A 23,494-nucleotide genomic window follows, 5' to 3' on the forward strand; every position below is an offset into this window, starting at 1 on the left:
AGAGAAGCAAGCACACATACACAATAACATCTTGAAATCCGCCTGCCTCCGCCTCCCAAGTGCTGGGATTAAAGGCGTGCGCCACCATCGCCCGGCCTAACATCTTTTTAAACGGGAAAAGTAGTGACTGATTTTGTTTTGAGATCATAAACCAAAATGCAGTAATAACCTGTAATACTGAGATTATTATGATTTAATCATTATGTAATGCTTAATGTAGATTTGTAAGTGAAATAAAATGAACAATGTGCTTCAATTTTAAATTGTTTACATGTATGTGTGTGTACCACATATGTGCCGGGTACTCATGGAGGCCAAAAGAAAGCAACAGATCCCCTGGAACTGGAGTTACAGGTGGATGTGAGATGCCATGTAGGTGCTGGGAATTGAACCTAGGACCTCTAGAAGAGTAGTCAGCACTCTTAACCACTGAGCCATCTCTCTCTCCACCCTATGTGTGAATTCTGTAAATTCACTGAGTTAGGAAAACCAGTCAGATACAACTTATAAATGTGACTTATGGTTCTGAGAATTTTCAGATTCCCTTAGGAGTTGCAGTAGAGTTTAGCTGATGGGGGCCTTGCCTTGAATTCACTAACAAATACACAGGACTGGTAGAGGTTCAGAGTATACAGTCTGCTACAGAGCCACCTGAAAGCCAACCCTGGGGAGGGGGAAGGGAAAAGAAGGGGAGAGGGAGAAAGGAAGAGGGATGAGGTCAGGAAGAATTAAGGATATGAAGAAAGAAATGGCTAAGAGTGACGGGAGGTAGGCGAGAAATCCCCTTAGCATTAGTATTTTCTGTAAGGCATAGACTATTTGAGATAATTAAGTTTGGGGTTTATAATCCTAACACTAAAGTAACGTAGTTTTTTCTCTTTAACGAAAAATTAATTTTAAATTAGTCACCTCGGTGTGTCTAAAAGTGGCACTGGAAAACAGGAAAGCGGCTCCTTGGAAGAATTTAGGGCCTACAAGGCCAGGAGCACCACGTGGTGCGGAGCAGAGCTGGGTTCTATAAAGCAGGGCAAGAAACAGAACTAGGAAGACGTAAGCCGCCCTTATCTTCGCCTCTGCTCGCACCAACACTTTTTTGAACAACAAAATTAAAAGAGGAAGAAGCAGGCAGCAAGGAGACGACATTTCTGTAGCGTCGGTGACTGGGTCCCAGGCGGAAGGCGAGGACCCGGAGTATCTGGGCAGCGGGAAACCTGCGCTCATCAGGGAGACTCTGGTCCCCTCACCGAGCTCTGCCGCTCGGCACACGGGTAACAAAAGCACGAGAAACGGAGAAGGGCTACCTGCCGGTAGGACCGGCGCCATTCACTCAGGACAGAGAACAGGCTCGCGCAGCCGCAGAGACAAGGATGGGCAGGCCCGCTCGCGCCCGCGGTAGTCCAACCCGCTCGACGGACGATACCACTCCTGCGAACCCCTCCGAAGACATGGAAATGGTTCCGTCCTCAGCCTCTGATTGGTCAAACGGGAGAAGGCGTGGTCTCCGCAGTCAGGTTCCGCGCGCGCCAGAGCGCGCTCGCCGCATTGCGAGCTGGGCACGGAGCAGGCGCCATGGTGAGGAGTGGTTGTGGGCTATTTGCATTGTGAAGGCCTCAGTGTGCGTCTGGGTTTGCATTCGGGTTCGGGCTCTGAGTTTAGGCCAGGACCTGCTCTAGCAGCCGTCCACCGGACTCGGAAGTTTGACTGATGGCCGCGCGCCGGTTCCCTTTTCAGGTTCTGCTGCACGTGCTGTTCGAGCATGCGGTCGGCTACGCGCTGTTAGCGCTGAAGGAAGTAGAGGAGATCAGCCTGCTGTTGCCGCAGGTGGGTGGAATCGGTAGGCTCGGGATGCTGCAATGCAGCCCCTAAGGCCGCCAAACCCCAGCATGCACCGCGTGTTCCCACGTGGCCGGCCGCACCGGGCGGGGCGGCGGGGGAGGGGGGAGCTCTAGAGTGAGGGGACTCTAACGCAAATCAATATAATTAAGCTGTGGGAGATGAACATCTCATACTCCCATTTCTTGAGAATTAAAGAAGAGTCGGGATGCAGGGCCCAGGCACCAGTTGCTACAACAGCTGGTTGGTGTTCCTGCTTTACTGCGCTGTAGAAGCCAAATTCAAAGAAAGCCCACTCATCCTTCTCTCCACAGGTGGAGGAGTGCGTGCTTAACCTTGGCAAATTCCACAATGTCGTTCGACTGGTGGCCTTTTGCCCCTTTTCTTCATCCCAGGTGGCCTTGGAAAATGCCAATGCTGTGTCTGAAGGTGAGTTGGCCCCTCCGGGATATGTGATCTCCAGATGGTTGATCGTGTTCTTAATATGATTTTCTTCTAAGCTTGAAAAGCCTGGGCATTATTTGAGACCTACAAGATGACAGTTTAAAACATTTAAATGCTTCACAACTGTGCTCCTGGACCTGTGGTTGAGCCGGGCTTTGCAATGATGACTTGAGAATCTGTCAATCCCCTGAGTGATCACTGACGACTCCATGTTTCTGAGCAATGCCTGAAGGGAAGGGTGCTACTGTATGATCCGATTGGAGACAGTCCTCTTTTACAGCCAGAGGATTCTTCAGCCTGTTGAAGCTGTGTTCTTTGTCCCAAGGTGTTGTTCATGAGGACCTCCGCCTGCTCCTGGAGACATACCTGCCATCTAAAAAGAAGAAAGTACTTCTGGGGGTTGGAGACCCCAAGATTGGTGCGGCCATACAGGAAGAGTTGGGATACAACTGCCAGACTGGTGGTGTGATAGCTGAGGTCCTTCGAGGTAAGAGTCCTATCTCACGTGCTGTGCCCTCCACGAGGATGCAGTGCCTGCCTCAGGCGCCAGAAGAGGGCCTGGTGATGGTTATCTGCTGTGAGTGGTTCTGGGCGGTCCTCACTTATAGTCCCGCCTTCTTTTTAGGAGTTCGTCTGCATTTCCATAATCTGGTGAAGGGTCTGACAGATCTTTCTGCTTGTAAAGCCCAGCTAGGGCTGGGACACAGCTATTCTCGTGCCAAAGTTAAATTTAATGTGAACCGGGTGGACAACATGATCATTCAGTCCATAAGCCTTCTGGACCAACTGGATAAAGATATCAATACCTTCTCGATGCGTGTCAGGTAAGGTGGTGAGGTTGCCAAACACTTGTTTCTTTTGCCTATATTTTAGCTATTACAAACTTAAAAGTCGAGCGGGGCTGATAATTAGTGCGGGTAGGACCATGGACCAAAGCCAGGCCTCCTTGTGCTTACCGCAGGCTGTGTTCCTACACTGACTGTATAGAAAGAGGAGGCAGAATAAACCTACCCTACGTACACCCCAGCCTAGGCCCTGTGCCTGGTCTGTATTGTGAATGGGGAGACAATGGGTTTGAGGGGGGGTCTGGGACCTGAGATCAGGTTTGACAGCTGGATCAGGGAGTGATGGTTCCTCTGCAGGGAATGGTATGGCTACCACTTTCCAGAGCTGGTGAAGATCGTCAACGACAATGCCACATACTGTCGCCTGGCTCAGTTCATTGGGAACCGCAGGGAGCTGAATGAAGAAAAGTTAGAGAAACTGGAAGAAATTACAATGGATGGGGCCAAGGCTAAGGCCATTTTGGATGCCTCTCGGTCCTCCATGGGTCAGTGCGGAGCGCGGCAGCCTGTATAAGGTACGAGACTCCTTGAGTATTTGGTCCCCCTGTTCACACTAGGTGTTTCCTAGGCATGGACATATCTGCTATCGACTTGATAAACATCGAGAGCTTCTCCAGTCGTGTGGTGTCTTTGTCAGAGTATCGCCAGAGCCTACACACTTACCTTCGCTCCAAGATGAGCCAAGTAGCCCCCAGCCTGTCAGCCTTAATTGGGGAAGCGGTGCGTCATGGGGAACACGACAGTGGGGGAGTAAAACTTTGCATTCTGTACCGCTATACTTGTGGCTAGCATGTTGTCCCTAGTTGTTGCATGGTGGGAAGAAGAGGGAATGAGACTGGGAGGTCAAGTTGCTGCTCGTTCACCTGACCTCCTCCTTGGATCTTTCTCCAGGTAGGTGCGCGCCTCATTGCTCATGCTGGTAGCCTCACCAACCTGGCCAAGTATCCAGCGTCCACAGTACAGATCCTTGGGGCTGAAAAGGCCCTGTTCAGGTACCAGTGAGGGCGCCTGCCCATGTCAGGTGCTGCTTCTGGTGTCCACTGCTTTGTTTGGGGATTACAATGATGGCTGACCAGGGCGACCTGACCTATACAGGCCTCTGCTATGGGGGTGATGGCCAGTCCTGGTGTCTGAGTGATTCCCAGGGTCCAGCAAAAAGGGACCAAGTTTACAGGTCAGCAAATTGGGTGCCTTCCCTCTCTGCCTCTGGGAGCTAGGTTGGCACGTGTGGAGGTAGAAAGTTCAGCCAAGCCTGGTGGGAAATTGTTGGAAGAGGGGAACTTGGCCATTTGGGTTAAGTCTTCTGACTAAACTATTGACTGAATATTCTCACAGAGCCCTGAAGACAAGGGGTAACACACCAAAATATGGACTCATTTTTCATTCCACCTTCATTGGCCGAGCAGCTGCAAAGAACAAAGGCCGTATCTCCCGATACCTAGCAAACAAATGCAGTATTGCCTCAAGAATTGATTGCTTCTCTGGTATGGATGGGGAAGTTGGCATTTGAGTGAAGGGGTTAGTGGGGGGGGCAACCTACTATCTTGGCAGCTTCTACAATGATGGTAATATTTTTCGTCAACAGAGTTCACCTAGTGAGTGTTGACACTTTGGGTCTGAGTGAAGCTGAGAGGGGAGGGACTGGGAAGTAGTTTGTCATTTCAAGGGTTGTAATTGGCTTTGTTTACACATACACACATATCTAGAGGTCCCCACAAGTGTATTTGGGGAAAAACTCCGAGAACAAGTTGAGGAGCGGCTGTCTTTTTATGAGACTGGAGAGATTCCACGGAAGAACCTGGATGTCATGAAGGAAGCTGTGGTTCAGGTCGGTGTGTGCTTGGTGGTGGCTGAGTGCTGTAAAGACTGTTGGAGATGATGAAATGACTTGGCCTGACCTTCAGAAATGGAGGCAATAAAACTGATTTAATGAGCCTGATCCTACAAGACTGAAAGTGTTATGGCAAGTCAAGAGTCTTCTGGGTTTTCAGCACTTTGCTTTTTGCCAGGCAGAGGAAGCTGCTGCTGAAATCACCAGAAAGCTGGAAAAACAGGAGAAGAAACGCTTGAAGAAGGAAAAGAAGCGACTGGCTGCACTGGCCCAGGCATCTTCAGAAACTAGTACTCCAGAAGAGTGTGAGGTCAGTCTTCTACATGGTTCCTAGGTTGTAGGTTTTTCAACAGTAGAACACAGGACATCAAACCATGGTCTGGAGCTTGGGCTTTTTGGACCAAAACACCTAAAACTACCTCTTGATTCTATAGGGAGGAGATAGGTGCTGAGAGAACTTGACAAGAGCCCAGAATGCTGGTTGTAGCACATGGCCCATTCCATGGGCAAGTGTGCTCTGTCCTCGGCTGCCTCCCAGGAGTCCTCAACGGGGGTAGTGTGAATTCCTGCTCTCCCTGTTCTGTGTCTGGAGGTGATAGTGTCTCATGATGGGGGGTGGGGGCAGGGAGGTCACCAATGTGACAGTTGAGAATTGTCCCCTAGGGTTTTTTTTTTAAATCTTAAGCTACTAGTGATTTTCAATTCAGGGTCCCCTGGGAGCTCTGCATGATGTCCATCATGACCAGCATACAGGGGGTCTTCTCTAGGGTTTAAGAGGGCCAGGGAAATTCTGCTAAAATGTGAGAGTAGATCACCAAAGTGCCCGTGCATTAAGTCACCAGAAGTACTAGGTTTGCTCTTCTGCCTGGATTCTAATGGGAGCTGTGGTGCCAACAAATGTAAGCAACATAGCCCGTGTCTGATTCCCCCTCAGGAGGTACAGGAAAAACCGAAGAAGAAGAAAAAGCTTAAACAACCCCAGGAGACCCTACAGGAAAATGGAATGGAAGACCCACCTGTCTCTTTGCCTAAAACCAAGAAAAAGAAAGCTTTTCCCAAGGAGGAGTTGGCCAGTGATGTTGAAGAGATGGCTACTGGCAGCATAAGTGCTCCTAAGAGAAAGAAATCCTCACCCAAGGAGGACACGGCCAGTGAGCCAGAAGAGGCAGCAAGCCCCACTCCAAAGAAGAAAAGGAAACTTTCTAAGGAGGAGCCTGAGGCCAGCTGTACAAAGAACAGCACAAAGAAAAAGAAAAAGTCCCAGAAAGTGCAGGAGGATTAGGATGGACCTGCTTGGTGGGAGGGGCATACCTTATGGTGGCAGCTCCTGCCCATAAACCCCAATAAAAACACAAAACATGATAGCATGGTGTTTGTTTATTGAATTTTTTTTTTTACATGGGCATGTGTAGGATTATCACAGGGCAGCAATGACAGCTTCAGTGAAGTCATGACATGTGGCATAACCACCCATGTCTGAGGTTCGAACCTGTGGGAAAAAGTTGTCATCATCTTGTGGTCTGGGCCTTGTCCCAACAACCCACCCTATGAGGTACCCTTAACACCAGCCCCCAGGACGACCTAGCCTCTGCCAGAAAAGCAATTATAGTCTACTGTCTAGATGTTCTCTTCTGGTCCATTGTACTGAAGGGATGTGTACGAAGCATGGTCCTTTGGAAGTTGAAGGGAGTAGGGGCTCTAGCCCCCATGGGGGTGCAGGTGGCCGATGACAGATTTGATGAAGTCAGTTGTAGTGCTGTAGCCTCCCATGTCTCGAGTCCGTACCTACAACCACCAGCAGCAATCGCAGTGGGGAAGAAGAGAAAGCCCATGAAGGAGATGGGGCAAGCATGATGAGATGGAGACCAAGAAAGACAAGATACAGTGAAGAAAGAATGGAAGGAAATGAGCAGGTGTGGAGGTCAAGACCTGGCCACTTGAACAGACAAGGCAATACAGGAGGCCGAGCAGATGGGGGAAGGTGGATATCTGGGAAGGATGAGATGAGGTTACCTTGCAGGAAATGAGACCAGGTGGGAAGAAAACCAAGCACCTAACCGTGCCTGCAATCTTCACCCCAGACAAAGCTGCAAGGTCTGCAATCAGGTGGCCCAAGAAGGGCAAAGGATGGTGCAGGAAAAGGACCAGCAGATGGTACTAAAGCGAAGAAGACCAAGAGGATGAAACAGCCAAGAGAGGGGAAATGAACAGCCCTGAGATCACAGAGCAGGCATTGTGGGGCCCTGGAGGGGAGAGGTCCCTCAGGTCCCAGCAATAGCACAGTGCTGAGCCCTTGAAGCCTTTTGAAACTCACCTTGCCAACTTTGATCACCTTCTTCACTGCATCTGCAATCATGCTGGAGTGATACTCAAGACTGCCAAGAGACAGGAGAAGCTGAGAGTCCATCCACAACACTCCCACCCTTATTTTCCTTCCCACTTGTGCTTCCCCTTCCAACACCCACCCTCCACCCACACCACCACTTTGGCTTCCAATAACCTACTTGAGATGCCGCAGCATGTTGGAAGCTGACAGCAGCATGGCTGTGGGATTGGCTATATTCCTGCCCACTGCCTGGGCAAACGGGTGCCGAGCACCCTGTGGAAAAGAGCAAGCTAGAATCACTGGAAGGAGACAGGCATGTGCAGAGGTACAGGTCTATAAGATGTATTATGGCACAGGAAGAGGGGAGCCTAAGGTGACTGAGAAGACTAGGCTGGGAGAGGAGGCAGCCATAATCATTTCCAAGCGAGGCACTGGGATAGAACACAGCAGACCTACCAGAGGTTAGGGAAGAATAGGTACAGATGACTACCAGGATTTTTTTTTTTTTTTTTAAGACAGGGTCTCACTATGGAGCTCTTTCTGGCTGTCCTGGAACTATGTAGACCAGGCTGGTTTGAATTCACAGAGATGCCTCTGCCTCTGCCTCTCTGCCTCTCTGCCTCTGCCTCTACCTCCCAAGTACTGAATTAAAGGTCTGTACCACCATCCCTAGGAAAAAAATAATCTTGCTCACCGTCTCAAAAACTGCATACTCTGCACTGTAGCTCTCACCAGGAACCACACCAGCTCCCCCAACAAGGCCAGCAGCCAGATTGTCAATAATGTTCCCATAGAGATTGGGCATCACAAGCACATCAAACTGGTAAGGATTCTGCACCAGCTAGGAATGAGATATGAGAATAAAGAAAAGAGTTCCAGAGAGAGTGAGAGTTGATGGATGGATGGACTGGCTTCCACTCACTCCCTGCTCTCTGGACACTCCCCAAGGGCCTTACCTGCATGCAGCAATTATCTATGATCATTGTTTCAAACTTGATTTTAGGGTACAGTTCAGCAACTTCCTCACAGCACTGCAAGAACAACCCATCCCCAAGTTTCCTGTTCACAGGCCAGAAAGACAAAAATTAGTAACAGAGTTCGGGGGATACCGCTCCAGGAATTCAGCCCACAAAAAACCCAAAACCACGCCTCACATGATGTTGGCTTTATGGACAGCTGTGACCTTGCTCCGCCCTTTCTTGGTGGCATAGTCAAATGCAAACTTTGCAATCCTCTGAGACTTGGTTCGAGTGACAATCTTCAGGCACTCAATGACACCCTTTGCGCTCTGGGTGGGAGGGAAGTGGCTGGTGACACCAGGGAAGAAGCAAGGAGGCTTGCCTCTCCTTGTCCTCCATAGTTTCTTGGCCTTACCTCATGTTCCAGAGAGCTATACTCCCCTTCTGTCTGTTCTCGAATGATCACCAGGTCTAAATTGTTGTGCCGAGTCTTGTAACCAGGAAGTGACTTCACGTGGACGACGTTGGCAAACAAATCCAACTTACGCCTGAGAGTAGACAGCCATCAGCTTTGTGCCTGGTGCCCAGCACCCCTCAGACCCAAGCCTACCCATCTACCTACCTCAGTTGCATATCATAGGAGGCTAGTTCGCCCTTATACTCCATTGGGGTATAGATCTTTCCTGTGACAACAAAGTATAGAAGTAATGTTAGACAAGTGTCCAGTCTCCCCACTGACTTCATACTACCTGGACTCCCATCTCCCACTCCCAAATCCCTCAGCCCTTTTATTGCTACTGGCAAGAGGCAAAGGAGAATAATGTGGTTAAAATTAGATAACTGAGCATAATGCTTTAGTTTTAGATACTATGTTGAAATTTCTAAATGACCTAAGTACTATTTTTTTTTAAATCAAAGAACTTTGGTTTAATACCAAGCTGAAAAGCATGAATAAGGAATCAATGGCTTTTCTTATATTCATTCCTGTGTCTACTGACTTTGCATTTTCTCAGCTACTACTTACTGAAAATTGACTATGTATGTAAGGCAATAGGGATATCAATCAAAATCACACAACTCCTGCTCTCAGTGAGCAAGCAATACATTGGGAAAGACAACGTAAGTACTGTAAGGACGATAGTAACAATAAGCATAGGAGCACAGAAGAGGAATCCCCTCTGATAATAGCAGGAAATGTTACAGAAAAGCTGGTACCTAATTTAGTTCTTTGATTAAGTACATTCAGTGGGTCGACCAGTGATCCCCCAAATGATAGGCCCATCCATGCTCTTACACCAAGAAACCATAAACATGACTTTATTGAGGGGCAAGGAGAAACTATAAATGAGGGTTTTGTAGTGAGAATTTTGGTTTCTTTATTTTTTTTTTAAATATTGGTTGTTTTTTTTTAAGATTTATTTATTTTATGTATGTGAGTACACTGCTGTTGCCTTCAGACACCAGAATAGGGCATCCAGATCCCATTACAGATGGTTGTGAGCCACCATGTGGTTGCTAGGAATTGAACTCAGGGCCTCTGGAAGAGCAGTCTGTGCTCTTAGCCACTGAGCCATCTCTCCAGCACCTTGGTTTCTTTAAAAAACACCAAAATAGTATATGCTTTTGTTTTACTCCCAGGTGTGGGATACAAGGCTTCTTCAGACTATCCATAGCAGCTGATAACGATTTGCCTTGTGCTGGGTGTGGTTTTGCCAACATCAAATAGTTTTTGTGATTACATAACATTTAGAAGTCTGGGAGCTTTTCAAAGGGCATAGAAATGCTAGGGCCCTGAGAGGCACAGAGGGGTTGTTGATTGATTGTCGTTTGATAGTAGTTATGCACAAAGAAAAAACAAAAAGAAGAAATTAGATATTAAGATGGTGAGGACCAATCTATATGTTGTTTTCAGTAGCATCCAATGGCAACCACAGAAAACTAATGCCACAAGTGAGTGAAGATCCTGATGGGTGACAGAATGATATATACAGGACAATTAGGAAAGCTGATTGTGAGCAAAGCACAGAACACGTTGTAGAAAGAAAAACAGGGAAGTCAGAAGCCAGGTTATAAAGAACTGACTTTCCTCTGCAAAAGCTGGCCCTGGAAGCCAGGCTGTCCAAGGAAACAGATTAGAAAAATGGCCTATAGGGTAAACCTAGAAGCAAGCAATAAATAAATATTTAAAAATCCAATACGGGGAATAAAACAGCACAGCAGAAGAAATGGACTGGTTAGAATGGGCAGTGCACACTGGGTTAGGGTGGCACATGCCTTTAATCTCGGCCCTTGGGAGGCAGAGGCAGGCAGATCTCTGAGTTTGAGGTCAGCCTGGTCTACAGAGTTCCAAAACACCCAGGGCCACACAGAGAAACCCTACCTGGAAAAACAAACAACAAAAACAAAAACGAATGGGCACGCGAACACAACTAACAGAATCTGACTCTGGTGACACAGCCTCAGCAGGTCCCAAACCCTTCCTGACATCATTAACTCCTTCTTTCCCACTGAGAGGAAACAAATTCCTAAATGTCAGTAGAGGACAGTCTGGGAAACTGATATAGACGCACTGCAGAGACAGAGGCTTTATGAACACTGCTCATTTGAGTTTAAATGACAGAGTGTCATACACACCAATGATGGCAACTTTGTTCTCCTTCATGGAACTCAGCACCTGCTCCAACTTCTCCTCAGAAGCCATATTCTGCACCTCGCTCAGGTGGTGCTCCTTGAATTCCACAGGGACAGCAGCAGCCTTCAGGGATAAGTCCAAGCACAGAACCCAGTCAGGTCTGAACTTTCCAACTCAACCCATCCATCCCTGTGGCCTGATCCACCACCCATCCCCCGGCCCAGCTATTCACCTTGAACACTTCCTTGACAGCATGCATGAGCTCTGGTCCCACGCCGTCTCCAGGCAGCATGGTCACAGGAAAGGCACCCTCCACCCTCATATCTTGTGCCTGTGAATGGGGCCATCAGAGATGGGGCAGGGGCAGAAGTGGGAGTCAGGAGAGAGGTGGGGAGGGAACACCCAGGGGACCGGAAAGGAGGCAACAAGGATGGGCGAGAACGAAGCCGGACTCGAGCGTACCTGGCTCTGTGAAGCGGCGTGAGCTGCAGCTGATGTTCCGAGACCTCTCCATGCACCGGAGTTCCGAGCGGCGAGCACCGCCTGCGACAGACACAAGGTCAGATCGGGGACACCCAGACCCCTTACACCGCGATGACCTTGCCTTCTTTTGGAAACCGCGGGCAAACCCTCTGTTTCCCTGCCCACCCTCTGCCCAGAGCGTCCCGGGCCTCACTCGGGTCAGCCAGCGGACACTGCTCAGCGCTGCCATGTTCAGCCGAGGAAGTCGCAGGGGAAGTGACGCCGGAAGTGAGCGCTGTCGTGGGAGCTGGATTTCCTGTCAGCTTCCCGGAGGGCTTGGCGGTTCTTTCTCTCCTACCAATTGCCAGAGTGTACAGATTCATTTACGTTCTGTCCTTCTGTATGGTAATGTAGGGTCACCGGACACACAACTAGTTTGTCTGTTTACTTTGTTTTCAGTCGTCAGATTTAATTTCTCTTGAAAATTCAAAAAAAACATTCAAAAATGATTTTTAACGATAATTTGAGAAGCCTAGGGAATCTGTGGATGTTTCTGTTACGCGTTTTTCTCTTAACTAGTACTCACTGTAAGTCTCTTAGAAGCACTACATGAACACACATTGCATGGGGGATGTGTCTGTTATCTCCTTAAATTCAGTTAGTGGGTATTGATCACGTCTCTGTTGTTTGTTGTAGGTTTCAAGGATCAAGTTCAAGTCAAAGGCTTAGCAGCAAGCATCTTTACCCACTGAGCCTCCTCATCAACTCCAAGTTAGTTTTCTTACCATCATATGCCAACATAATGAGTTTTCTTTGTAATCTGAATTATTTTGTTCATTTAAAAGACCTCTAAGATGTGATTCATGAGTTTCGATGTTCTTCCAGACAAGTCCTTGGCACCCAAAGGGTTCAGAATTTCTTCTCTGTTAAGGCCTGTTCAATCGTTTCCCCTACGACCATGAGAAATCAAAGCAGTGATCTAGTGATGGCAATTTCTTGAAAATGGAGTCTGAGAGGTTTTTGGAATCACAATCTGTGATTGTGGGATGAAGTGGAGTTTACCAAATCAAGTATACTCAGTCTAGAGGAAACTGGATTAGAAGCAAAAGTGGTGTGTTTGCCTCCCCACAATCAGAGACGAAGAGAGGTTGTTAAAGTGACTTAGGACCTGTGTTCTCAAAGGAAATGTTTCAATACTGAAAAAAAGTGGGGGACAGGAGGAGGAGTTCAGCAAGAGTGGCCCCAGCTGGAGTTTCCCCAGCCTGACACTGGAGAGCAATGAAGTGTGGGTAATGTCTCGAGATTATTCTTTCTAGCTTGCTCTGCCCTTGTATAACATAGGCCAAGGACAGCTTTCAGAAAAGGGAGTTGGCAGCAGTTAATGACCAGCAGCTGAGCTGAGGCGGTTGAGGGACTGGAGGATCTTAGCAAGACAACTTCAATGCAGTGCAGGTAAGGCTATGAGCACCATGGCCAAAGATCAGGATAATGGACTTGTGTAAAGAGACGAAGCACATGGAATGAATAATGAGTAAGGTTAGTGCATGTTCTAAACTTGAGAGAAAATAAATGAGAGATTTATGAGCAATACTGTTGAGCCTGGTGACCATGGAAATGACCTTTGTTTAGTTGTAGGTGGCTTCTTGGAGAAAGCAAACATTTGGCTTCATTTAAAAGTACCATCTTCAGGAAGATCTCTGTGAGTTCAAGACCATCCTGGTCTACATAGTGAGTTCCAGGACAATAGCCAGGGCTATGTAAAGAGACACTGTCAAAAAAAAAAAAAAAAAAAAAAAAAAAAAACTTAAAAAAAAATTTTAAGGGTCATCTTGCCAGAAAGATGGACTTGAGGCTTCTGTCAAAATGGAATCAGGAGATAAGTGAAAACAGTCCAAAAGTTCTAATTGATAGACAAGTGAGAAAAGAACCAAAGGTTTCAAATTACTCAAAAAGTAGCACTTACAGGAGTCATTGAGTGCATAAGATGGAAGGAGAGGAAGCTTCCTCAAGGACTTTTGCAAGTTGAACAGATGTCAGTAACAATGAAGTTGGGGCCCTTTCAGATGAGGACACAGATCTGCAGTACTGGATGGTCGTCCTTGAACAGTGTGCCAGCCAGGCTAGAAAAGGCCTGGGAAGATTCTGTGCACAATTCCAGGAAGTCAGACATGGCAAAGAATGAGGATTATATCATAGGAAGAGCTCTTCAAAGCAGAAATTTTTCTGTTAATTATTCTTTTTACTCTGGGTCTCACTGTCACTGTAAAGACCAGGCTGACAGCAGACTCACTGAGACCTGCCTCTTTTGTTTTAATTAGTATTTAACTGTCTTGAGTATTTTGATTAGTAACTAATTATAGCAATTCTCTTAAATATATGAATAGTAAAGAAGGGGAAAGCTTGTCACTCGAACCACAGGCAGCTAGCTGTGTCCTTCAAAAGCTTTCTTGTATGTATACACACATGGAGGAGAGAGAGAGAATATAGTATTGGTTTTAGTGTATATTTCAGAATAAATAGTTTCATACTTGATAAGCTTACCTTTTCATAATTTCCTGTTTTCTCTCAACACTAATTTACATGTCACCAGATGCTATGTCATAAGGAGTTTGAATACCCACTCTTTTCTTTTTCCATTTTTTTTTTTTTTGTTTGTTTGTTTCTTGTTTTAAAGTTTTATGAGACAGGGTTTCTCTGTGCAGCCCTGGCTGTCCTGGAACTGACTCTAAATCAGTTCCCTGGCCTCGAACTCATAGGCCCGCCTGCCTCTGCCTCCCAAGTGCTGGAACTAAAGGTGTGCGCCACCACACCCTGAAAAAAAAAAACCTGAAAAAAAAAGCTAATTCTTTTGCTCCACTGTATAGTATGCTATAATGCAAATTTACTAAATTAATTAATCTTTTTTTAAAATAGGCAGATACCTAGCATGAAGTCTGATTTGTTCTCTTCTCAGCAACACTGCTCTGTATAGTCCTGTACGTTCTCCTTTGCACACATGATGAGGGTTAAAGCCATCCTACAAAGCACCTTCAGCCATGTATGGGTCGCAGGTGAAATGGTATGCTCATGATAGTTTGATTATAGATCTGTGTGTGTTTCACTCATGAATTTGTTCTGATATAGTAAACAGAAAACTCGCTCGTCATACTGGCTGATAGTTTCTCTCCCACTCTTCTGAAAGTAAAGAGTTATTGACATTGAGTTAACTGCTTAGTAATGTCCCCAGAGATCCAGGATCTACCATCTCCTCTCTGAACTTCATTGGACCATTAAACTCAGTGTCTATCTTATAATAAAATGTTGAATATCTCATATAACTTATTGAATGCTACACTGAAAGTGAAATTGGAACAGGCATGTATGTTTGGTTGAGACAAGATTTCTCTGTATATCCCTGGTTCTCCTATAACTTCCTATGTAGACCAGGCTATCCTGGAACTCAGAGAGATCCACCTGCCTCTTTGCTTTTTAAGCACTAGGATTAAAGGTGTGTGCCACAATGCCTGGCTAATGGGCTTGTATCATTGTCGGGACAAAATACACAACAAAAGCAGCTTTAAAAGGAACAGATTCACTTGGCTCACAGTTCCAGGAGAACCAGTTCACCACAGTGGAGAAGAGACATGGCAGGAGCAGGAAGCAGCTGGGCACATTACCTCATTACATCATTACTTCATTACATCATTACCTCATTACCTCATTACATCACTGCATCATTACATCGTCACATCGTTACATCCAGCCAGGAAGCAGGGAATGGCACAAGCTGCTGCTCATCTCACTGTCTCCATTTTATTCAACCTGCCATCCGAGCCCATAAAAAGGTGTTGTTCACATTTAGGGTGGGTCCTCCCATATCAGTTAACACACATAACCTTTCACAGGCATGTCCAGAGTCTTGTCTCTTCAGTCTCTTCAGTGACGTTAGATCCTGTTAAATTGACAATAATATTAACCAACACCACTTGTCAACTCAACACCTAAACATATCACTTTTAAGTACAGCAAAGGATAAAATGACTAGTTTGTTTCCTCAGTAATCTTCCTGGACATTAGGCTTAAATCCATATAAGGTGTTATTTACATAACTGTTTCTCACTAATTATTTTCTCCTTGATAAGAAAAGTGCTGCCCTGGTATAAAGCAGGTATAAAGTGTTGAATTAGCTCAGTCCAACATCGCAGCACTTCCATGCCTTCAAGGGAGCTACACTCACCATTTTCTCCTTTTCTAGAAGCTCTCTGGGATGGACTGCACACTGTGATTTTAGCCACACCTACTCTAACATGTGCTAATCCTTTCTAATAGTGCCACTCCCTAATAGTGAGCCTATGTGGGCCATTGTCAGTCAAGGCACAACAGGAATAGGACCTTCGACCAGAAGGGAAAAGACCTTGGAGCCCTGTAAAATACTCAAGCAGATGCATGGGGGTGGATGGAGGGGTTACTTGGCAGTTAAGAGCATTTACTGCTCTTGCAGAGGACCCAGATTTTGTTCCCAGCACCCACACGTGAGTTCATGACCATCTGTAATTACAGTTCTAGGGGATCCAATACCTCTTCTGACCCTTGTATGCATATGATACACATATATACATTCAAGGGCATACACATAAAATAAATCTTTTTAAAAATACACAAACCAGCATCAATTTAGTAGACACCCAGCTTTTAGGGCCTCTCCCAACTCAGATAAAACTTTTACTTCTGCTTTCTCTATGGCTTGGTCTTCTGTCTTTCTTTGACACTCAATTCTTTGACCGTTTCAAGGAACAAACTTGGCACTCCCCTCAATGGCCACTGATACTGTATTACATGTTCACATAGCCTTCAAAAAAATCAGATTTGGAAGTACCCACTAGAGGCTTGTGTTGTCTTGGATTAGACATGAGAGAAGTTTGGGCAATGTTAGGAATATTCTTACTGGATGGTGGTTCTGAGTGTTTATTGTTACCAAGCAATGGAAGAGCATGTGTGCCTCATGCAAAGGAAACTGTTGGTCCAGGCAGTCTGGACAGAATCGGCTCAGTGTGAACGCTAAGCTACAGCAGATGTGGAGATCTGAGGGTTGCTGTGGCAAGAACTGCAGTAGAAGGAAAAGGGATCAGAATGTGAAGAAAGGTGAGGAGAGGAAAGGCCATGGCAACCAGTGATAGAGATGGGATGGCCAAGATCATGTAGGGAACCCAATCACTCATCTTTCTGAGGGGCAGGAGAAGACATTCTAAAAATAAATGAAGTAATAGCTGATGTCTATTGAATTTTTAAATGTGTATATATGCATATGCATAGACTCTCATACACACTAAAAATGTAACTTAAAAAATAAAGATGCCGGGCGGTTGTGGCGCATGCCTTTAATCCCAGCACTTGGGAGGCAGAGGCAGGCGTATTTCTGAGTTCGAGGCCAGCCTGCTCTACAGAGTGAGTTCCAGGACAGCCAGGGCTACACAGAGAAACCCTGTCTCGAAAAAAAATAAAGATAAAACTTGTGTTGGAACATACTTTATGAGCCGAGGTCTCTTGTATCCCAGGCAAACCTCTACAGTGGTACGGCTCTAAGTGAAAGGAAGGCATATGTCACAATTCTACAGATGAAAACATCGAGGCTTATTTTTTTTTAAGATTTATTTATTTTATGCATATGAGTACACTACCATTGTTCTCTTCAGACACACCAGAAGAGGGCATCAGACCCCATTACAGATGGTTGTGAGCCACCATGTGGTTGCTGGGAATTGAACTTAGGACCTCTGGAAGAGTAGTCGGTGCTCTTAACTGCTGAGCCATCTCTCCAGCCCGAGGCTTATTTTTTTTAATCCAGGGATTTACCTGGAACCTAGGTCTTTTCAAACTCAAAAAGGTCTTTCCATCCAACATGGCACTCTTATTTGCTTTTTTTGTTTTATGGTACTGGGGACAGATCCCAGAGCCTCACATGTTCCAAGTAAGAATTCTGCAGAAGAACTATACATAAAACAGGCTAGGCCATGGTTCAGTGCTCTAGCCCAGCAGTCAGGAAGCCATGGGTTTGATCCTCAACAACACAAACCAGCATGGTAGCACATTCCTGTAATTTCACATTCCTGTAAAAGACTTGCAGGAGGTTCAAGAATGAACTTCATTCTTGACTACATACCAAGGGATTATATCCACGTGTGGAAGTTAGAGGACAACATGCATGAATCTATCCCCTACTATATGGGTCCCAGGAACTGAACTCAGGTAGTCAGTCTTGGCAGCAAGCACCTTTACCAATGATCCATCTCATAGTCCCACCACCACATTTTGAAGTTATAGAAAAATTTAAAGCAAAATATTTTAAGCTTAAACAGTATGGACATAATACCAAGTTTCAAGTCATGAACTGGTAATAGGCTCCCAAACAGACCTCAGCACAACTGACTCCATGGTGGAAGTGCCAGTCAGGCCATAAGACAGACAGTACCACTTGCCAAAGGAAAACAAAGACATAATCCATCAAATGCCATGGTTCTGGGGAGATCTCTAAATGTACTAACCTTGCTTTCTGGCTCCTGTAGTTTCACTTCTGGCTAACTGTTCTTGTTAGCTGAAGTATGTCGACCCAGGATGTGGGCTTTCTTTCTTTCTTTCTTTCTTTCTTTCTTTCTTTCTTTCTTTCTTTCTTTCTTTCTTTCTTTTTTGCTTAAAAGCTCACCCTGAGAAAAGCTTGGTGCTACACTAGGATCCCAAACACACAGTATAGTCATTAGCTTGCTAATGAAGACTTTTCATTGGCTTAAACCTATGTCCAAGTAGTCTTTTCTGGTGGATACCCTAACACCCACATGTCAGAAAAGAAAAATTGCCCACATATAGCTTAGTACAGAACCTGGGGCCCTCAGTATACAACACTCTGCTCAAATAAGAGCATCAGTCATTAACCCTCACACAAGAGTATGCTGCAGTCAGAGTACACGGGCTCTGGAAACTTCTTGTGTCCACCTCTTTCCATCCCACTCATTTATACCACACTGGTCACTTGAAGCAGTCGGGGTAGGAACTCCAGACATCATAAATCAGTAGATGCTGCAAACTGGACTTAATTTTTGAGAAGCAGCATCGAAAACTCACCATAACATGACAGGCCCTCCAGTATCTAACGTATCCATGAGGTAACAAATGGCATAGTTAAAGCAGTTCCCTATCCACATCAGATCCCAGAGCACAGGTTCACTCTGTGGCACTTTTCAAAGGTTTGGCTTCAGCAGTCCAAGTGGCCACAAAACCTAAGGAGGTAGAGATCTTTTTTCCTTTCTAGGGATGGGACAGAGCAGCAGGATGAAGTGGGACCAGGTGACAGGTGGTGGCTGCATGAGCTCACTGAGCTCATCTCTCAAGGATCACCTACGTGACATCATGACATCACACATCCAACTGAGCATGAGCTCCTGACCTCTGCACGTGAGACACATCTGAATTCCAAACATTTACTTACCACGCCCTTTTCTACGAATGCAGAAGAGCAGGGGCGGGGAAATCAAGACAAAAAATCCTTGTCTTCAAAAGCTACAGACCAGTAAGGGGCATATCTCACTCTCCATTGACCCTGCCTTAATTGTTAGGGCCACAGAGGTCCCTGTACTCAAGAGAAGCACTAAGAGAACCAGGAATGTTAATCATGCAGGGGTGTCTCCTCAGTGAAGGAGAGAAAAATCAAATCCCTGCATTCCATCCAGAAAGCCGAGAGTGGAGATTGCTAACAACCTGGTGACCTTTTTGCTATTGGTGGAGGCGGACCTCACCCACTTTTTACTATAGAGCAGACCTCACCCAAATTCCCCAGAAGAATCATCCCAACCTCTTGACCATTACTCACCCTTAGGGGAGAAGTCACAAGTACTCTATAGCCTGCTGACCTCTATGTTATCAGTTAGAGACCACAGTAGATTATAGGCCTTTTAGCTATGGTCACATGGTCATGGTCACACTTACTTTGTAAAAGAGTCTCTATGTAGTCACACCTTAAGCTTTATTGTGCACCTGGAATTGGACTGATTGGACTGATTGTTGCCTGGAAACCTTTTCCCAAATCGTACTGCTTTAAATATGTTGACAATGAACTACATATGTCTCAAAATGTAAACACATACACATTTGTTACCGAGACATTTAAGTTAAGCCTGACCACAGCAAATAAGCAACCAGTTTGTAATCAGAATATAAACAGAATAATTCATGGATTTACTTCAGTTTTTCCTTCTGTGACAAAACCTGCTGATGCATACACACAGATATCGCTACAAACAAGAGTCTGACCTCATCTGCCTAAATAATAGTCATGGTCTCTGAAAAACAACAAAAACAAAAATAGCAGCCATGTGGAGCTTTTCAACCTCCAGAGATTTTTGACACTGTCTTTAGGTAGCTAAGAAGCAGCCATCCAGAGACAATGCTAGCTGCCATTCCTGTGTTATCTTAGAAGGCTACAGCCTCTAGACTCTCTAGGACTGAGATGAGCCAAAGGTACAGTGTGGCTCTACACAACAGCACAGAGTGAACATTCCTCAAATTGTGAGGGAAAGTAGTTGCTTCTTATTGTCCAGTGAAGATGAGACTGGCTGTCTTTGAGATTCCCAGTGATTGACAGGGATGTGGACACCCTGGAATAATGAGGGTGTAGATCTTGCCTTGGTTTCAGGCCAAAGATTGGAAATGGGATATCAGCTTTTTCACCAAAGGCTCCAACATTGTAACTCCCATTGTCTTATTATTTAGGACTGAATGATTCAGCCTAGACACCAGACCAGGCCAGGAATGGAAAAGATCCCCAGGCAAGACCCATTGTTATGATGTGTTTGCTGTTTGTTTTTTCTTGAAGCAACTGAGGAGACTTCAGGAGTCAATAGCAAGGAAGACTGAAAACTGAAATATAACCTCCGGGCGACTTTCTGAAATGGTCCTACTCTTCACTTCCTGGGAGTATGTGAGAAGCCATAATTTTCTAACCATCAGGTGACTTAAGAAGTGGATCCAAACAGCAACCTAACACTCTGGGGACTCCAGGGGGCACTATAGTACAATACACAGACTGTCCAAGCACTAGTCAGCCTAAATAGACTGTCTGCTTCTCACAGTTTTCACTGGGCTGGGGCATGGGGTAAACAGCCCTTGTGTTCAAACAGTGCCATCTCAAGACCAGACTTACCAGAAGAAAAAACAAACAACAACAAAACAAAAAACCAACTCTAAGCTCCTCAGCACGGTGAGGGAGATACCAGCAAGGCACCCTAGGTACTGGGAGCTCCCACCTCTGAGGTGTAGCCAGTCTTCCAATTCCACAGGCTTATTCTTCTGGCTGATAGGTCTGTCTCTCCTCCCGAGTCTGGGCCATTCTGTGCTTGTCTCATCCCTGCTTTTCCGACAGTCCACATCCTCTGGGATCACAATGATGTTCATGCACCTACCTCTGTGAGCTTCAGGAGGACACCACTGGGCTCTATTTTTCCACTTACACTCTAGCACTGGGCACATGACAAGAATCTTTTTGAACATGAGCATGAATATCTATGAAGCAAAAAGGTGAGGTAAGAGGTTCTGGCCTAACTGTTCCAAAAGTGAGACCTTGACTGGGCCAGAGTAAGGAAAGACATTTTCTCTCAGCTCAGACCAAGCCTCCCCTGTCTGTTTCCATGCTTCCACACTCCTTAAGTTCTTATCTATAAAGCAGTCATAGTATGTAGAAAGGGACAAAGCTTTCCTCCACATAAGATAAATAATGTAAAATAAAACATCATTCCAAGAAACAGATTTGTGGCTGAAGCTGAAGAGAGATTCGACTGTGACCCCAATGGCTACTCTAACATTTGTCCAGAAGATACCCCGAGTCTCCCAGAACCTTTGCTTCTTGGTTCAGCAGCTCTAACCCAGAAGCCCTTCACTGGGGCTGCAGGGGCTGCTAAGTCTCAAACATCATCCTGGCTGGTCCCTTTCTATTCCATGGGGTTAGTTAGGACAGAGTAGAAACTATTCAGGTCAGGAGGTCCCCAATATCTCTCAATGCTACCTTCCTAGGCCAGTCTGTTCTTCCATTTTCCCAGGTTATTTCTGAGCACTTGTCCCTCAAATCTATTTAGAGCCTTAATGCACCACCAAAATGCACAGGGACTCACTCCACTGTGCCCTGGAAAGAAAACCCATGCCTACGTTTGAGTGTTCCTTCTGGAAGGGGTGGCAGAGTAAAATAAAAACAGCCTAGAGTTCGGTCAATGGAGAGTTCTTTGTCAGGCAAGCAAGGCACTGGCACAGCAAGGGAAAGAAGACTGTCTGGGGAGATATACTGGATCAGCCAGCAAAGGGCCTAGAATGTCTGTCGCCAAACAGTCCCCAAATGTGAGAAGCCATGAGAGACACTGAACTCTTCCTAAGAAGGTTACATATACTCCAAATCAAGCAGCACTTTAAAACCTGCAGGAGGATGGAGGGTGTTTGGGTAGACACCCAGGAGACAGAAGAGGAAGCTGCCAGCAGAACAGGGTATGTATCTCCTTCAAGCAGGGGTGGAATCTAGTGTTGAAATGTGTTATTATCAGAGAGATTTTCTGTGGGTACTGGGGCAGAGAGAAGGGCATGGAAGACCTGACAGTGTTAGCTGTAGGTAGAAGAAAAAGTTATCAGAGATTAGCCGCCCCATCCCATTCCAAAGCCTGTGGGCTGCCGGGTGTGTGTGTGTGGGGGGTGGGGGGGTTGGGCACACACACAGAGGATGCACTGGCTTGTGAAGGATAGGCATGTGGGAACTAAATTGGACCACTGTGGCCTATGAGCCCAGTCACTTGTACTGGGGGCTCTTGCTGCTCCTCTCCTGCCCCGTGGTCCAGCCCAGTTCTAATTTCCCCAGTTGATGGTCAGCACAGACAAAAGACAGAGGCCCAAGCTAGGATGTGGTCTTCTCAAACACAGCCTCACATACTGTAGAGAACACATGAATTCTTGAACAACAATGAGGGGGCAGGGCAGACACAGCAGCCCAGCATCCTCAGAGGGTGGGAGGAGAAAGAGATCACACTACTTGTCCATAGGGTAGCTTCATCAGATGGGTGGGAGGAAGAGATGTAGGGATTAGACACTGTAGGTCTGAGGGCCAGAAGCCCCAAGAGGACCACTGAGTCAAAGCAGAAGCAACAGTTCCAGAACAGGGAGGAGTCAGACTGTGAGCTTCCAGGAGTAGCCAGCCGAGCCTGAGCCTGGCAAAGCAGCCTTAGTGGCTGCTCCTGTGACCTGCTGCAGAAACAAGAGAGACAGAGGTTGTAGGAGGTGGGGGGAAAGGGGAGGGGTTTAAGAATGGGAAGTCTTAGCCAGGGGTATTAGCTGGCATGTTTGATCCCAGCACTCAAGCTCTCTGATGCTGCCTCTGATGTGACAGGTCTGGGAGGGCCTTCGATTCTGCTCTTGTCACAAGCTACCAATGACAATGCTGCTGTTCCAGGAGCCATACTATGAGGGGCAAGGTTTAGAGTCAGCTAAAGGGATGTAGAGGCCAGTTGGAAAAGAATTCATTTAGAGAAGCCTGCTTTTGATAATTCTGTGGGTAAAGGCCAAGACCGTGCGAAGTCTGCGTGAGACTGGCAGTGTCCCTTCTTCCTCCTTCACAGGTGACAGGTGTTGAAAAACTGGGCAAAAAAAGGGAGAGTGAAGACCAAAGAGGTCAAGAGAAGAGGCAGAGGAACTTTGGTGTCCCTGGGGTCCTTTCTCTGGGTCAGTGCAAGGCAGGAGATTAAGGGCCGACTTGGAGCATGCCCCATCTCACCCCCAGAAAGATGAAGATCTCGGAGTGCAAACAGCAGCAAGAGCAAGTCCACCCTCCATTCCCCTTTTGCTGTTCTTCAGGAAACAGCTGGACTTTACCCAAGCTTTGCTGATAGCCCGTAGGTCACACAGGAATGGCTATGCCCCAAGGTCGAAGGCCAGACGGTTTCTGTGCAGAAATAAAAGATGAATGGACTTAGAAGGCTGGAGAGAAAGAGGTGAGCTGGGCTTAGGGTTAAAGAGTCCAGCTCACCTGAGCTTTCAGAAGTCAAGAGATTTCTCAAAAGCTCAGGTGGGAATGTAAACTTAAGTTTAGGTAATCCAAGGACAGGAACAAGAATGGGAGGTGCGTGACTCAGGTAGCTCAGCTTGTCTGGGGCCCCATCCCAGCAC

At 46.3% G+C, this 23,494-nt stretch overlaps 2 protein-coding genes, 2 long non-coding RNA genes and 5 other non-coding genes across 10 annotated transcripts; 7 read left to right on the forward strand and 2 right to left on the reverse strand.

The window, feature by feature from the left end:
* The first annotated feature begins 1,444 nt into the window (after positions 1 to 1,444).
* On the forward strand, positions 1,445 to 6,315 carry Nop56 (NOP56 ribonucleoprotein). The gene is made up of 12 exons (XM_034493871.2): positions 1,445 to 1,572; positions 1,732 to 1,821; positions 2,148 to 2,262; positions 2,603 to 2,764; positions 2,903 to 3,101; positions 3,420 to 3,607; positions 3,691 to 3,842; positions 4,014 to 4,114; positions 4,458 to 4,606; positions 4,829 to 4,950; positions 5,132 to 5,263; positions 5,888 to 6,315. Exons 1-12 carry the CDS (start codon positions 1,570 to 1,572, stop codon positions 6,233 to 6,235), a joined length of 1,761 nt encoding a protein of 586 aa, XP_034349762.1. The 5' UTR covers positions 1,445 to 1,569; the 3' UTR covers positions 6,236 to 6,315.
* LOC117704827 (small nucleolar RNA SNORD110) lies at positions 2,433 to 2,500 on the forward strand. The gene has a single exon (XR_004606345.1). It is a non-coding gene; the product is annotated as a small nucleolar RNA SNORD110 (small nucleolar RNA).
* LOC117704744 (small nucleolar RNA SNORA51) lies at positions 3,217 to 3,348 on the forward strand. The gene has a single exon (XR_004606278.1). It is a non-coding gene; the product is annotated as a small nucleolar RNA SNORA51 (small nucleolar RNA).
* LOC117704822 (small nucleolar RNA SNORD86) lies at positions 4,177 to 4,262 on the forward strand. Its single transcript, XR_004606340.1, has one exon. It is a non-coding gene; the product is annotated as a small nucleolar RNA SNORD86 (small nucleolar RNA).
* On the forward strand, positions 4,677 to 4,746 carry LOC117704735 (small nucleolar RNA SNORD56). Its single transcript, XR_004606270.1, has one exon. It is a non-coding gene; the product is annotated as a small nucleolar RNA SNORD56 (small nucleolar RNA).
* On the forward strand, positions 4,993 to 5,064 carry LOC117704734 (small nucleolar RNA SNORD57). The gene has a single exon (XR_004606269.1). It is a non-coding gene; the product is annotated as a small nucleolar RNA SNORD57 (small nucleolar RNA).
* Idh3b (isocitrate dehydrogenase (NAD(+)) 3 non-catalytic subunit beta) lies at positions 6,313 to 11,699 on the reverse strand. Of its 2 annotated transcripts, none has more exons than XM_034493873.2 (12): positions 11,547 to 11,699; positions 11,333 to 11,413; positions 11,103 to 11,201; positions 10,873 to 10,993; positions 8,861 to 8,921; positions 8,654 to 8,786; positions 8,434 to 8,567; positions 8,236 to 8,338; positions 7,974 to 8,120; positions 7,458 to 7,552; positions 7,268 to 7,328; positions 6,313 to 6,442 (listed from the first exon to the last, which is right to left on the reverse strand). In XM_034493873.2, exons 1-12 carry the CDS (start codon positions 11,580 to 11,582, stop codon positions 6,371 to 6,373), a joined length of 1,143 nt encoding a protein of 380 aa, XP_034349764.1. In that variant the 5' UTR covers positions 11,583 to 11,699; the 3' UTR covers positions 6,313 to 6,370. The 2 variants fall into 2 exon arrangements, with proteins under 2 accessions (XP_034349764.1, XP_034349763.1); XM_034493872.2 differs by having other exon boundaries at positions 6,313 to 6,738; positions 11,547 to 11,698.
* Positions 11,700 to 11,779: 80 nt separating this feature from the next.
* Positions 11,780 to 12,192, forward strand: LOC143441424 (uncharacterized). Its single transcript, XR_013108806.1, has 2 exons — positions 11,780 to 11,919; positions 12,029 to 12,192. It is a non-coding gene; the product is annotated as an uncharacterized LOC143441424 (long non-coding RNA).
* Positions 12,193 to 14,786: 2,594 nt separating this feature from the next.
* Positions 14,787 to 23,240, reverse strand: LOC143441425 (uncharacterized). The gene is made up of 3 exons (XR_013108807.1): positions 23,103 to 23,240; positions 16,838 to 22,576; positions 14,787 to 15,263 (listed from the first exon to the last, which is right to left on the reverse strand). It is a non-coding gene; the product is annotated as an uncharacterized LOC143441425 (long non-coding RNA).
* Positions 23,241 to 23,494: the final 254 nt, after the last annotated feature.

Source organism: Arvicanthis niloticus, chromosome 2 (assembly GCF_011762505.2).
Source record: "Arvicanthis niloticus isolate mArvNil1 chromosome 2, mArvNil1.pat.X, whole genome shotgun sequence".
Classification (NCBI taxonomy): domain Eukaryota; kingdom Metazoa; phylum Chordata; class Mammalia; order Rodentia; family Muridae; genus Arvicanthis; species Arvicanthis niloticus.